The following is a 16,767-nucleotide window of genomic DNA, read 5'->3' as shown; positions in this document are numbered from 1 at the left end:
ATCCCTAGCTTGGCAGTGCTTCTGTGTAGTGTTACCAGTTTGTGATAAGCTGTCAAGGCATGGAAGTGCTGTCTTGCCGTCATGTCCGAGGTGTAGGCAGGACAGGGAAACCATCTTGCACGCATTCGCGGGATGTCCGGAATTATCGGGATTGATAGTTTTCACAGAACAACTGTTGTCATCGATGGGAAGAGTACAACTATCAGCTGAGTCCATTATCGAGATTGTGCCGCCTTCTTCCCTTAGCGGGGAAAGGAAGGCCTGTTTTTACTGTGTGGTAGCCAATTTAAAAGAAACGGTATGGAAGACACATGTGAAAGGGATTGTGACGGGTACCTTTGTATCCAGCCAGAGGTTGGTCAACTTTTTTAGTTACCACCTCAGCAGCAAGATCAGGCTGGAGAAGCAGTACCAGTCATGTAAGAAATTCAAGAAGAGATGGAAGCCTGTGGTAAGAAAGCTGGGAGTGATTGGCACCAAGTAAGTGGAGCCCTGGAAGAAAAGCGGATGTCAGATGCCTTTCCTTCGGTGTCACATTGCATAACGCCATGTATTTTATTTTATTTTTAATTTTTCACTTTTTTCATTTTTTTAATCGATTCATAACAACGCTTTAAGCAACTTCACCATTCTATGTTTGTCTGTCCTTGTTTGTCCCCTTCTGTATTATGCCTACATGGCAAATTTATTGAAATAAAGTAGCTTGCTTACCAACCACATGGTTCTGGGTTCATTCCCACTGTGTGACACTATGGGCAAGTGTCTTCTACTATAGCCTTGGGCCGACCAAAGCTTGTGAATTTGATTTGGTAGATGGAAACTGAAAGAAGCCCGTCGTATATATGTATATATATATGTATATATATATGTATGTGCGTGTATATGTTTGTGTGTCTATGTTTGTTCCCCCAACATCGCTTGACAACCGATGCTGGTGTGTTTACACCCCCGTAATTTAGCAGTTTGGCAAAAGAGACTGATAGAGTAAGCACTAGGCTTACAAAGAATAAGTCCTGGGGTCAATTTGCTCGACTAAAGGTAGCGCTCCAGCATGGCCACAGTCAGATGACTGAAACAAGTAAAAGAGCAAAAGAGAGTATTCTTAGTGGTTAAGTAAAGTAGTAAAACCTCTTTGATGAAGTGTTATCAAATGTTGAAGTTGGTCAAATATCTTTTCTGATAACAAAGATATAAGAAAAGAAGCTTAAACTTATGAACTCTGTTTCACATTATAGTTTAAAGTATGCATCAACTAAGAACACATACTTGTAAGTTTACCTTATAGCTTTTTATATATTATGTAAATATACATACGACCATTTATGATGGGATCAGATTTTAAAAGGATTAATACTTACGAAGTCTCTGACTAAAATCTGCAAGAATCAAAAAAAGTAAATACTGTTAGTTAAAACATTAAATCCATGCAATCATTTTCAGAGAGTAAGAAGCAGAAGGTGCCAAAATGTAGGCTAATCCTTTAATCGAGGGAGTACCCTGTCTAATATGTACTTGGTTAATATGGAGAGGTAGGCCTAAAACCAGTATAGGTGCTGAAGTTTCATCAAACAATGCATCAAAAATTGCTGAGTGAGATATAAAACTAAATAATGAAAGCCTTTTGATAAGGCTACCTGATTGCAAAACACTCTGAGAAATGTTACATATGGCTGTTTTACAAATGGACTTCTCAAACAACTTTCTGAAAATATATAATTAGGTTGACATGTATTGCATTGTGACTAACAGACCACTTTGAAAACAATAAATTTTTGTTTATGTTAAAATTAATTTTATTTACATAAAGATTGAATCACAATTTGTATGAGATATACATAGATTAGCAGGCATACATTACTCCTAATAAACTTCCTTTACCATCATTCATTCCTACCATTTATCCATGTCTACCACTATCAATTACTTTCTCACACTTTCTACCAAACTCTCTTTCTGCCATCACACATTGCTCTCTCTCTCTCTCTCTCTCTCTCTCTCTCACTCATCTTGGTTCTTCTTCTACCATTGCTGTCACTTCCATTCATCTTCTCAGCCATGTAGTGTTCAGTAAATGAATACTTTCTAGAGTAGTTGATGAATGGACAGAGATATGGAGTTGAGAGGACTCTTTACCCTTCTTCAGGTCATAACTATCTCTGTTGTTGTGGTGCCAGGATAAAGTGCTTCCCGTACTCACTGAAAAGTAGTTGCTGTTAGGAAGGATGTTTAACTGTGGAAACCAAACCAAAAATAGAGCATATAAGCAAGATGTGGTCCTTCACCTCTCTCAATAAGTAGTATCTTGAAATAAGAGTTAATGTGGACAGCGATCAGTTCAACCTATGCCAGCATGGAAAGTGAACATAAAATTTTGTCTGTGTGCTTGAGTGGCGATTTTACTCAATATACAGTGACATACATTATTTTCTCTCTCTCTTACCCTCATATATCTTTATTACTAGCTTTCAGTCCACCCTCTCTCTTTCTCTCTCATTTACTCACTCCTACATTACTCTTCTATAACATTAAGTGTTTTTACACTTCCATTTCTCTTTCTGTATCACTTTGTTTCACCACTCACTTTCACTTGCCCATCACATCACTTATGCTACTTTTCCATTTTACCTCTTTACCAACAACCTCTATGTACTGCATCTACCAGCATATAACATGCACTCTCGCATAAGACACACCCCTACTTTACAAGTATATTTTGATAAAAAACAAACAAATTCCGTATGTTTCATCATACACTTACAGAAAGATATTTTAAAGTGGTTTTTGTTTGGGGAAAACTATGATTCTGTGCATATGAATACAATGCTGTGACAGTTTACTAGACTATGGTATGAAACCATAAGTTTATCATATATGAACTACGCTATATGAATACCATATTTGCACTCCACACTTCTTTCGGATCAACTGAGTAGTTGTTTTCATTTTGGTCAAGAGAACTGCCGTACAGAATTACCTGACATATGAAACATATATTTTAGGTTATGGTGATTTTTGTTACCATGATTGGTGACCACTATAGATTTGTTTCCATCCACTCACTGTAAATAGCTGACCAGTGGAACAAAGGTTAATATTCCTTTCAACTTTCTTCGAGAAGTTTCATTTAGATAATTAAAAAAACGTTCCTTAAATGTAAAACAGTTTTTAAATTATGTAAGATACATGTCAGGTGTGGGTTATGTATTCTTGGGAAAGAGGTATAATGAGATGATGAGACCTCCTGTCAGCAATTATTCGTAACTTTGTGCTAACACACTATGATAATTTGGCTTGTTTCCAATATTATATTATTGGAAACAATTATTGGGCTAACTGGATTTATGCTTATCCAGTTCCCCACACTACAACACTTGGTCTTCCATCTGTAATATGGCCATATAAGATGCAGGACATCTTTTGATATGTTTAAAATAAAACAAAAGATCTTATATGCTGGAAAATATGGTAACTCAAAATAAGAACTGATTTAGGCCATGACGGGCTGTCCAACATAAGCCAGCATAGTAAGCAATGCAAAATGATCATGATGACTGAAGCCATTCCCTCTCCTTGTCAGGCTCTAGTCTTCAGGGTTGCCACTATTTAAAGTCAGTACAATAACAGGTAGGTGTAGCGAGATTGGGGATGCTGAATACTAACAAGCAGATGTTGGCTGGAATTCAAAAATCAAGATGGACAGAATTCTTAGTCAGATACCTCATAAATAATGAGCAAAAGTTTAGATTTTTCTGAGTGACTGGAATTGGAAAACATTTAACAGAGATACGGATAGATAAGATAACTGAGGTGATCAGAGAGTATGATAAAATAAGTAAAGTTAAATTAATTATATACAAAACAATAATAATAACACCTCACTCAAGACTGACAGATAAACAGGGTACATTTTAGAAGACCCTCCAACAGACTAACATGCTGCTAAGAAATGCCAAGGACCAGATTCTGACAGATGGTAATATTAATGGTAATGCTGAGCAAGGCTACTGTGGACCAAATTATCATAGCTGATAATTTTAGTGAACATGTTGGGCAATACAGCTGAGGATCAGATTATTGCAACTGGTGATTTTAATGAAGAAGTGGGGTAATAATGCTGAAGACAAGAGTTTCACAGTTGGTGATTTTAATGGACATGTTGGCCAATACTGATGAGAACTAGATTTTCACTGCTGGTTATTTTCATGGACATATTGTACAATAAGGCTGAGGACCAGATTATCACTGCTGGTGACTTAAATGGAAATGTTGGGCAATACTGCCGAGGGAGAGATTAAAGAAGTGTATATTGGTTTGGACATGTGATGCGTATGAATGAAAACAGCTGATCACTGAGAGTGGATGGTACCTGTGAAATAAAGTGATATCTTGAGGGTATTCCACTTTGTCATCTCTAGACTCACCCTGGCTCTTCTCAACCATCCCATTTATATTCTGGTCCCTGTTCCTTGTGAGTCTTCCCTGGCACTTCACCACCACCTCTTTCCTGCTCTCTTCTACTCTCCCACTTTTTCTTGCTCTCCTCCACTCTTTCTTCCTCTTGCATTATCCCTTGGAGTGGTTAACCATGTATCTCCTCTACAGCAAGACAGCTATTGCTGTCTCTCTGTCACAGTCAAACCTTTCACCATCTGACACAAGATCACCTCCTCCAATGCCACCTCCCCTCTCAAAGGATCTCCTCTTGTTTCAAGCTAGAGCATCAGTTTCCCAATCACTTTTGTTCATATCTAGTTTCTTCAGGTTATCCTTGACATAGTCTTTATACCTTTTCCACAGCTTATGTTGTGGTCACTTACCAGATTGAGTTCACCATAAAAAAGAAGCTTTGGCAATTGCTCATCTTTCTTTCTAATAACATGTGAAATCCATCTCATTTGAGCTAAGATAACATCGTGTTCAATTGAGCTACAACATTCATACATCTGGTATCTGGTATGAAACATTCTCACTTGACTCCCAAGATATGTTTGAGGTTCTTTTGATGAAATCTCTCAGAAATTTTCACATGTACTTGTATATATACATATATATACAGAATAGGAAGGGTTCAGACCACAGATGATCTAAACTAATTGGTAAGCTATATGAGTGTTCCAGCTGATAAGATACTAGGATCCAAATTCACAACAGGTGCAGGAGTTGGGGGTCTGTAGCCTACTTCCAAGTCAGAGGGTATGAATTAAAGGAAGAGGAAAACATAACCAAGGCAGGACAAGCTTATAAGTTCATTTAAATTATTTTAATTATTATAAGCATGAATTGAAGTAAGCAAGAGTAAATAATAATATCATAGATATGTGTATCATCATCATCATCGATTAATGTCCATTTTCCATACTGGCATGGGTTGGATGGTTTCACTGAGGTCTGGAGAGCCAGTGGCTGCACCAGGCTCCAATCTGTTCTTTCTACAGCTGGATGCCCTTCCTAACGCCAACTACTCTGAGAGTGTAGTGGGTGTTTTTTACATGCCCACTGGCACAGGAGCCAGTCGGTGGGTACTGGCATCAGTCATGATTGGTTGGTACTTTTTATGTGCCGCCAGCATGAGACCCGGTCTGGATATACATATATATTTATAATTGAGGTGTGTTCTGTTAAGAATGTATAAGAGTACAAATAGAACTAGTTCACCCTTAGAATTCCCAAATAGTTGGTAGTATTCTTATGGTATGCTACTAATTCTAGTCTCAAGTATTCTTTGTGTGTGAAAATAAAAAGTAAAAAGTAAAAGAGTCAAAAGGAAGAGCAAGTGCTGTTAGGCAGCTTTCTAATCACTGCAAATGTTTTGATACATACATATCCTTGTATATACAGGATTTAAAGATAAATGTAAATTAAATTATGTAACAATTTACCTGTATAAGAAGATCTATATGTATCTCATCAGGTGATACTCAGTTGCTGTCTCCGTATATACGAGGAAACATTTGCAGGGATTAGAAAGCTGCTTAATTGTACTTACTCTTCCTTTTGATTCTTTTACTTTTTCCTTTTTATATTTTTTTTGTAGTTTCAACTCAGAGCTGTAACCATGATGGAGTACTGAGCCTCCTCTAATATGTGGCACTTGGTGAAGAATGGAGTTTGATGTAGCTATCCTCATTTGCACCGCTTACTGTGAGGTAGTTCGTCTGGGACTCTCAACAGGAAGAGGTCCAACCTTGATTTAAAAACACCTACATCTACTTTGTGCAGGTTCCTCAGGCTCGTTGGGAGAATATTAAAAAGCTGTGGGCCCCTGAAACCTAGGCTGTTGCAGTAACTGGTCCTGGAGCGTGATGATATTGCTGGGATCTTTGGCACTATGCAGTGTCGACCCATTCTGGCATTAGTGTAGCTTTCAAATGCCAAAATTTGGCACAATTCCTTCCAGGATCTCCCAGATGTAAATTACTGCATACGTCTCCTGCTTCTGCTCCAGTGAGTAGAGTCTTAGCTATTTCAACCTTTCCCAGTAGCTGAGCTGTTGCAAAAATATGATCTTCTATGTGAAGCTTCAAGGTCAACAGTTAATTTTTACATGGTTGGGTGACCATAGCTTTGAGCAGTAATCCAGGCAGCTGAGAACAAATGTCCTCCAGAGGACCATCATGGTTTCCTTATCTCTTGTTCTGAATATTCTCAAGATCCAGCCATCCAGTCATCTGTACTTTGTCACCATTCTGGTAATGTGCACTTGAAAAGAGGTATCATCACTCATGTCGATACCCAGGTCCCTCACTGACTTAGGCTCTGGGATTGTAATTCCCTGTGGACCAATGTACCCTGTAAGTTTTATATTCAGTTTTGGATGCTAGTAGCTCAGGGCTTGGAATTTTTCAGCATTGAACTGCATATTATTATCTTCAGCCCATCTATAAATTAAGTCCAACTCCTGCTGCAGATGTGCAACATCGCTGGAGTTCTGCACTTTTTGCGAGAGATTCATATCACCTGCATAGCTAGCAAGGGTGGCTATCCGGGCAGTTGAGGGCATATCTAAGAAGGCCACTATGAAAAGCAGTGGTCCCAAGACAGTGCCCTGCGGAACACCACTCAGTATTTGTGTTTTCATTGAGGTGGCTCCATTCGCCAATACTGCTTGACTTCTATCTTTCAGAAAGTCATGTAACCACTCTCCAGGTTTTCCAGCTATGTCAAGATCATGCAGTTTGTAGCATATCATACCATGGTCCACTTTGTCAAAAGCTTTTGCAAAAACAAGGTATATTACATCCACATTTGAGTTGTGGAGTAACTGCCTCAACACCCAGTCATAATGTTGTAAGAGCCAGGTCTGGCAGCTCTTACCTAGTTGAAAGTCATGCTGGGTATCACTCAGCAAGTTATTTTCCTCAAGGAATGTGATTAGTTTCCCTCTGACTATCCATTCCGTGTTGAAAGTCGGATGAGATCTCCCTGCATCCTCCATCGTTTGAGTGAAGGCAATGCCAGCCATTGGAGATGTTCCTCTTATGCAAGCTTAGACAAGCCTGCGCCCTTTCGAGTGGCCAAGTGCTGAACTCGTTCAAGGTGCTGAATGTCTTTCTGGAGATATGGGTTTGAGGTATGGATGCAATATTTGAGGATGGGTCGAACTAGAGTGATATATACAGGCCAAAAGACGTCCAGCTGCACCGCAGAAATGGATATACAAGAAACATGATGCATTTAATAAAAAGTCAATGATGAAAGCATAAGTGACACCTAAATCAAATAGAAACCAAACATACAGAAGAAAGAAAGGAAATTCCAATGGAAGTGTTTTATGACATGTTCGACGTGCCAGCACTGAAAGAGTTTGAGGCTAGAAGGAGCAGTAACAGAAAGCAAAAATAGACTGAAAATTTACAAATAATTTCTAAATGGAAAAGGTGATGAACTCTCTAGGGAATCAAAATCTCAAAAAGGGAGAGGTGTTGGAGAGAAAAAAATATTCCAAATTTTGTTTCTTACAGAAGTCGAAATCTCAAAGGGAAGATGTGGAGAGACACCCCCAGTATAAATAGATTTGATTCAACAACTTTAAATAGTAGTGGTCTGAATGAGAGAGAGATAGTAGGCGTTAATCACAGTGAAGTCATAAGGTATTATTTGGATAATTTGTTGGAATATTGTTGGTTGGTTCATGTATAGTTCATGAAGAGTTTGTTGGATTGTTACGTTGTTGCTACCCTGCTTTGTCTTATGTTTATTGTTACTGCACAGTTATAGAGTAAAACAAATATCGGTAAAGTACACCCATACGGCTTTCATTTAGGAAAAAAAACCTTGGATTTTTTGTGTGGAATCAGAAACCCTGATCTCCTAATGTTTCGCAAACCCCTTATTTTTGTTTGGGAAAAAGGGCGGGTGAGAAACTGGACCTCTCCCCATCCTGAAATTTTTTTTTCCATTGAATGAATTATGGTGACCTCCTAATATGCCACAAAACCTTTTTTTGTCAGGAAAACAGAGTATGGTGGGAGGTGGGGGGATCCCTCAGAAGTTTCACCTCACCCCACTCCACCCCCATTGGAAGTACACTCACATGATTTTCACTAATAAAAAAGATAAACTCAGATTTTTGCATGGAATCAAGTACTCTGGCCTCCTAATGTGCTGCAGACCTCTTATTTTTGCTTGGAAATGCATGTCTTCTGCATCTAGAGCTCATGCATCACTACCATGTAGTATAGTCACTTGTGCACAAACATTTCTCTCTACATGTCACAAAACAATCTTACCTCATCTGTAAATCTCGTTATTTTCAGATCCTTATTTCAAGCTCTTCGTTGGTCTGCTTCCAGCAGACTGCCCTAAGCTGTAAACTTCTAATTTTTTAAACATTGAATCCAAAGAGGACAAAAGTGGTTTTGATTAAATAATTTTGAGACTATATTTACCTGGTGTATTTCTTCTGTAAATATTCCAATCACCCACATAATAAGAAGCCATTCTAGAAAAGACCTCTGCGGTTTCAGCTCAACAAGTAACACATAGCTATAGATGCCAAGGAAAATTACGTAAAATATCTGAAAGAGAAAAAGAATTTGAGGAAAATTATATTTATTGTCGCAAGGATTTGATGACAAATACTTGATTATATTCAAACAAAAGGAACACATGAGAGAAGATTAAAAACTGAAAACCCATTTTTATTTTCTCTCATGTGTTCTTTTTATATCTGCTGTGTTTAAATGTAAACAATAAACTAGAAGGGTGTAAGTAAAATTGTCAAAATCTATGCTTTGAGCATGTGTAAATGTGAATATGTGCATGTATAGTTGTGCAATAAATCATATGCATGCATGTGTATGAATGGGTATGCATTCTTTTATATGTATGTGTATAAGTGTATGGATGTCTGCATGTCATCACAATACTGTGCATGTGTGTATATGTGTTTGTGGTTATGTGTTTCAGTATATTTATGCATATGCATATGTGTGTGCAGTTGTGGGTGTAAGCATGTGGGACGAGTATCTGTATATGCATGAGTGACTCTGTGTACGTAATATGTGTGTATATGTATCAGTACATATGTGTGTGCCTATATCAATAGTTACATGAATATTTCCAAGTGTGTACTTCCTATCCACACAGACATAGTTGTGTTCTTAAGAAGGTTGTTTTAAAATCTTGATGCTGTAGGTTCAAATCCACAGCATAGCATCTTGGGCAAGTATCTGCTACCGTAGCATCAGACTGGCCAAAGCAGGGTGAGTAAATTTTATGTCTTGAAGAAGAAAAAAGTTTTAACATTTCATACTCTTCTCTCTCTTTACAGAGAGAGAGAGAGAGAGAGAGAGAGAGAGAGAGAGAGAATGAGAGAGAGGGAACGTATATTTTGTTTTTTTTTAGGTTCATATTTGCTAATGAGGATATAAATTAATGAGATGACAAATAGGTGGAATATTCTTTGTTGAAACCTAAAAAGGAGCTGTTAACTTCTTATGAGGAGAAGTGAAAGATGGAGTTTAGTATATGAGAGGAACGGAACCCAGGAAGGATCAGAGGCTGTGTTTCTAAACTTCCAAGCATTAAAATGCTACTAAAACAGAATTATCAAAATAGCAATTCAAATTTTAAAATCTTTAACTAAGACAGTGAAATAATAATAACTTCAAGTTTTGGCACAAGGCCAGCAATTTTAGGGATGGGTAAGCTGATTACATCGATTGACCTTGATTGGTACTCATTTTATCAACCTCAAAAGGATTAAATATAAAGTCAACCCCAGTTGAATCTGAACTTGGAAAGTAAAGCTGGCAGAAATAGCACTAAGAATTTTACCTGGCGCAGTAATGATTTTGTAGGTTCACTACCTTAGACAATTAAGTAATATTAATTTCTAACTGAGGAACCAAGGATCAAATTTTAGAGGATAGTGTAATCATTAAAATCAAAACTGGCATTTAATTGATACCTTATTTTTCTGACCCAGATGGATGAAGAGCGAAGTTAATCTCAGGAAAATCTGAATTTAGAACCAAGAAAGGCTGGAACTAAATACATCAAAGTATTGTGTTTGATTCTCAACTACTTTTATCAAATATTAAATACAAATTAACTTATTTGAATATGCTAATATTTCACTGAAGTTTAATATTTGAAATAACTGCTCAAAATATTAAGTCCTCATGTGCAACCTAGTTCATCTAGTTTTAAAAGTGTTAATTACAAGAAGTGAGAAACTAGAAGAAGAAATCAAGCACCTTAGTAAAATTTGTTTTAAAAAAGGAAATGTTTTCTTCTCTCTAAAAATTAATTTGAAAGGAACATTTACTCTCACAAAGAAACATTTTAAATATTTACATATAGTTACATACCAAACTGATCCAAAACTTTATGACAGGAGTATTATAGAACTTCATACATTTTCTGATCCCATAGATTCCATGAGGCTTCGAACAACATCTAGATTAAAATTAGTATCATTTGTATTACTAATTAATAATAAATTTTAATTATTTTTAAAATTTAAATCTTCTAATCATAAAATATACAATTGCAACGTGAAAACCATCTCCAACAGAAAAGCAGGTTACTAAAACCATCCCATTGAGCAAGTCTCTTCACATCACTGATGCAACCAAAGCCCATAACCTGAAATCATCCAAGTGCTGCAGCACATTCAAACAATATAGACTATAACACCTGGAAAATCTCCTCCAACTTCACTAATTGGAGCAGATTATGCCCATTACAGTAACAAACTATATCAGATTTTAATCTGGATAACTCCAGCAGTACCATATCTACTCTTGTGTGGAGATACACTCTGCCAGTTAGTCTGTTTGCCATTCTTTCAATTACAGCACCAAAAATAATGAATAACAACGTTGGAGTGAGTACATAGCCTTGCTTTACACTATGGGTGACTGGAAAGTGTGATGAACTGTCACTCCCAAGAGAGAATGTGAAAAACATACTACTATGAACCCACTTGAATATCTCCACAAATATATCTGGATACCCATATCTTTTGAGAATGGTTTATAAGCCCTTCTTCTCTACACTGTTGAAAACTTTTATAAATTTAAGAAATATGACAAAAAGTGAGACCTGTTATTCTATTAATTTTACTCAAATTTCAGACAAGGTGAAAATTATATTGCTCTACATTTGTCAGTAGGTCCAGGCTAGTAATTTAGAAAATTTCAAGGAGACACTCCAGAGCCTCACAAAAAATTCTTCAGGAACAGTTTAATAGCTTTCTAAAATGTTGCCACTTGCACTTTATGATACCATGTTTCTTGGTGTAGATAGCCTTACTCCTCCTTGGTGTGTTACCATCTTTCAGGAGACTGTACTCTTCTTTCATACTGACATAGAAGAAGTCCATATTTTGAAAATCAGTAACGGTATGAATTTCATCCAGCTTCTTATCCCACCAGCAGATGCTGCAATTCCTATTGAAGTAAAGATTTTCTGTCTTTGAGTGAAGCTGGTAGTAAGCTGTGTATCCCATGCATTGAAAACTGATTAGTGGTGCCTTCATCTTTCTGTCAGCAGCAGTTTTACATTTGCCAATCAGCATATATTTGGAGAAATTGAATGAAGCAGCAGCTGCTCTGCAGATTCACTCTGCAGCTGCACCTATCAGGCATCAGATGGTGCAGTGTAAGGTAACAATTTTAATTGGTTGCTCATATTTACTGTCATTACTTCCTGTGTTTCCAGGTTTTCTTTGATTGTTGATATTCAGTTATTCTGGTGCAGTTCTGTTGGCTTTCTTGCATTTTCATTTCACAAACTAAGTGCATACATGTGGTATATATCCATATATGGTCGGTGAAGCAGTCAACCCACCTTGTGGTGTGGCAGTTGCATCTTACAAAAAAGTGCATGTGGTACAAGGTGCATTTCAAAAGTTTTCAGACTTTTTCAAGAGAGACATTTATAAATATTTCAAAGAGTTTACTGGAGGAATTAGGGATTCAGGTCTACAACTCAACTGAATGAGACTGTTCATTAATAGCTCAAAGCAGAATTTAAAGTGTGTGCAGTCCCATTCAGGTATTTAGAATGGTTTTGTGAAAAATATGGAAACATAAAGATAGTCACCATCTTTGTGTTGACCTTAAAATGGTATACTTGCTTCATGGTCAGCAATGCAGATACACCAAGTATCTCTGCTTTCTGTGAAAGTTGGACAGTGGAGCTTGAGCAAAGCATTAGGTGGAAAGCAATCGGCCTCCAAGATCTCACCTTAAACCTGGTGTACCCAGTATATGTGAGCCACTTATTGACATAAAGGGAAGGTTATGGAGGAATGGTATCAGGGTAGATGGGATGTGAATATGATGAAGCATAAAGTGAAATTGTCCACAGATTGAACATTCTAGGAAAAGTTATAAGTGTAAATTTTTACCTTAACTATTTGCACATAAAAATTGACTTATAGTCTTTTGTGTGAACAAAATAAATTAGTATGATCTTTACAGTCAAGCAAGTTTTATTATTTCCTATCGTTTTTAAAGTTTTAAAACATTCTATAATATAAGCATAAATTTGTTATGTGAGGTAATGTTATGGTTTTTCAGAAAAAGTGAGGATATCCTATGCTCAAAATGTTGATGTGATACAAAGAACCTGGGCCCATTTATTAGATTCAGAGGTCAAAAGTTTAGTCATAAACAAGTGTCACATCTAACTCAATGAAAAGTTTGTTCCCTACTGATATCAATAAAGATATTAAGTAGATATGGTTATTATTAAAATGTGAACTTAAACTGTAAGTTATTAAATGAAACAAACTTTGTTCTTGAAATACTGTACTTTCATGGAAAGAATTAATATATTTAATAAGGAGAACATTAAAATAGAAGTTTAATGGAAGTGTTTCATTCTGCATTTTGTCTTTGATATTCTTCTGTACTGGTTGACTTTCCACAGATTGACATTACAGCTGATAGAATTTTACACCCAATACTAGTTAAGTTCAAAGGTCACTTTCAAATTTATCTTTGTTTTGGGTATATATTAACATTTTTAATGTATTTTAGCCAGCAATTCTAAGTCTGACTCAACACCTATTATTTATCACACTATAATACTAAAGAAAAGACTACTATATATTATAGACATGAGATGTTTTACCGAGAATGTCATAATTCATAACAAGTGATGTACATTATATATGGATTAACATTATATATGAATGTTACCGAACGATCACGGGAACCTTCTCAGGTTCTGAATAACATATCTCCTTCCTGTGTTACAGCCCATATTACTTTCCCAGTTTTCAGAGTTGGCACTGTAAATGTAGGCACATTGAAAAGTAGGGCTAGCTAGATTGTAGAGATGCTTGAAAGGAGAAGTGTTGATGTATGTTGCATACAAGGGGGCATGTGGAAAGGAGCTTCAACCAGAGTCCTCACAGGCAAAGCACATAGGTATAAACTCTTCTGAGAAGGTAATAGTGATGGAATAAGGGGTGTAGGCATACTTCATGCAGAGAAATGGTTTTAGGGTGTGGAATCAAGGTCTAGATTTGAAGGGCCTTAGGGTTAACCTAGCAAAAACCAAAGTCTTAGTAAGTAGGAAAGCAGACAAGTCACAAACCCCTTCAAGTAGATGACCCTGTTCGATCTGTAGAAAAGGCATGGGTAGAAACTCCATACGATGTACCTAGTGTAAGCTATGGAGCAATATCAAAGGAAGGTGCAGCAATATCAAAGGAAGGTTTACTGGGAAGGTAGTTTTTGTGTGTGGCAGATGTACAGGGGCAATAAACACTGAAGATATACAGAAAACAGATTCCATCACATGCCAGGGGAAAAGCTAGTAGTTAATAGCTTCTGCTACATAGGTGACCAAGTCTGTAGTAGGAGTGGATGCTCTGAGAGTGTAGTGGCTAGAATAAGAATAGCCTGGGAAAAGTTCAGGGAGCTCCTACATCTGCTGGCAACTAAGGGCCTCTTGCTCATGAAAACTGCCATGCTACATCAAGTGTAAAAACAGGATCACATGTGGTCGTATTGTGTAGGGAATACAATCGCACGCGGTCCCATTCTTAATGAATTATTACAAGTCATAAATACATGCAGTAACAATAGAGCATAAGTGAATTGGCGACAAGTCTTGCTGTTGGGAGATAAATATTATTTATTTTACATATTTTACAACTGTGTCAACGTCAGGAGCTGGTAAGCGTTAGTATGGTTTTGTGTCTGTGTGTTCGTGTGCCATGAAGCATACAAAAAGGTACTGAACATAGAATTAACAATGGAACTTAGTTTACTGTTCATATGGCAAGGTGTTGGAATCTACTCGAGGTCGAGGTCGATACATGACGGTAGCGGCGGACGGCGAATATAGCAGGCTTTCGGTGTTTGTATAGATTAGCGTAGCAACAGGTAGTAGCAGAGACAATCGCATATCTCTAAGTTGAGCAGCAGGTGGCCTAAGTTAGTTCTTAGAAGAACTGGAACTAAAGACGAAAAGTGTCTGAAAACACTCCTTTATATACCGTTTGGGTGGCTCAAACGAACTTCAGAAATGGAATCTTACCAAAGGCCGCGATTGGTTGGCTTGGAACAATGGCATGAAATATGTAGAGAAAACCGCATCACATGTCAACAAGTGGCGTGAACTATGTAGAGACCACACATGTCACATGTCAGCTAGTGGCTCGAACTATGTAGAGACCACTCGTGTCATATGTCAACCAATCAGGTTAGTGTTTACCACAAGAACAAGTTGGCCAAAGATGGTTGTAACCTCAAACAAGATCATTTCTGCCTTGCCTTTCACACAGTGAAGATATTAGAAATCGCTATAGTCATATTTCAAAATGGCTGAAAACTGCCATGCTACACTCATGATGAAAGGTAGATTGTATGATGCATGTATGTGAACTGCCATGCTACACAGCAGTGAAACATGGGCCATGACTGCTGAGGACATGCATAGGCTTGAAAGAAATGAAGCTAGTATGCTCTGCTGGATGTGTAATGTCAGTGTGCATACATGATAGTGTAAGCACCCTGGGAAAAAGTTGGACATAAGAAGCATCAGGTGTGGTGTGCAAAAGAGATGACTGTGCTGGTATGGTCATGTATTGTGTATGGATGAGGACAGCTGTGTGAAGTGTCTCACCAAAACAGTGGGGGGAACCTGTTGAAGAGATAGACCCAGGAAGACATGGGATGAGGTAGTGAAGAACGACCTTCGAACGTTGGGCCTCACAAAGGCAATGACAAGCGACTGGGACCTTTGAAGATTTGCTGTGCTTGAGAAAACCCAGCAAAGCCAAGTGAGATTGTAGTTGTGGCTGATAACAGTGTCACAGAACTTGTCCATTTAAGAGTACACTCAATCGTCAGGCAATATGCTGTGCTTGAGAAGATATGTTGAGTCAAGTGAAATACTAGTCGTGGCCAATGGCAGTGCCACCTGACTAGCACTCTTCCCAGTGGCACATAAAAAGCACCATTCAGGCATGGTTGATGCCAGTGCAGCCTGACTGGCACCTGTGCTGGTGGCATGTAAAAAGCACCATTTGAGTGTGGTCGATGCCAGTCCTGCCTGACTGGACCTCGTACTGGTGGTAGATAAAAGCACCCACTACACTCGTGGAGTAGTTGGCGTTATGAACGGCATCCAGCTGTAGAAACCTTGCCAGATTAGATTGGAACCAGGTGCAGCCTCCTGGCTTACCAGTCTCAGACAAACCGTTCAACCCCTGCATTCAGGGAAAGTGGATGTTAAATGATGATGATGTGTAACCCACATCATAAACAGCAATCCAGAAACAAGATCATGGTACTGTTTACCTATGAGGTATAGGACAATGGACAAAAATATTGTATAATGCAATTCAGAGGTAGGAAGGTAGGATAGTCTTCAAAATGGATATTTAAGCAGTTAAAGTGATGGAAAGTGTATAAAGAACCCCTTTGGTCATGAATGATCATGGGATTGCACCTAGAAAGTTCTCCTCCAAAGCACAAGTCTGGGTAAGGTTGTTTATGGAAAACCAACAGTTGCCCATTCATACCAACCTCTCCTCTCCATGCCACCGATGTTATCCAACAGACAGGCAAATGCTGATACAGCTTGGTATCAGTGATGTTGCAACTCGTTTCTACAGCTGAGTGAACTGCAGCAACATGAAATTAAGTGTCTTGCTCCAGGCCACAACACACAGCACGGTCCAGGAATCGAATTCACTATCTCGTGATTGTGAGCCTAACACACTACTCACTGAAACATGGAGTATTCTTACTCACTTTATGACAAATATTTGGTGGAATGCTACTGTAAAATATAATA

At 37.9% G+C, this 16,767-nt stretch overlaps 1 protein-coding gene across 5 annotated transcripts in view; it reads right to left on the bottom strand.

The window, feature by feature from the left end:
- LOC115221048 (transient receptor potential cation channel subfamily M member 2-like) overlaps nucleotides 1–16,767 on the bottom strand; it is a 706,843-nt gene that overhangs the window by 495,936 nt on the left and 194,140 nt on the right. For 4 of the 5 annotated variants that reach the window (XM_036510357.1, XM_036510359.1, XM_036510360.1 and 1 more), the window contains 3 exons: nucleotides 10,815–10,902; nucleotides 8,889–9,017; nucleotides 1,359–1,376 (listed from right to left, as the gene is read on the bottom strand). In XM_036510357.1, the coding sequence (XP_036366250.1) occupies nucleotides 1,359–1,376; nucleotides 8,889–9,017; nucleotides 10,815–10,902 (235 nt within the window). The remainder of the gene's footprint in view (nucleotides 1–1,358; nucleotides 1,377–8,888; nucleotides 9,018–10,814; nucleotides 10,903–16,767) is intronic. The other variant, XM_036510358.1, reaches the window with a different exon arrangement.

The sequence above is a fragment of the Octopus sinensis genome, linkage group LG17, assembly GCF_006345805.1.
Source record: "Octopus sinensis linkage group LG17, ASM634580v1, whole genome shotgun sequence".
Lineage (NCBI taxonomy): Eukaryota > Metazoa > Mollusca > Cephalopoda > Octopoda > Octopodidae > Octopus > Octopus sinensis.
Note: the sequence above shows the minus strand (reverse complement) of the source record. Positions and strands in the feature narration are given on the sequence as shown.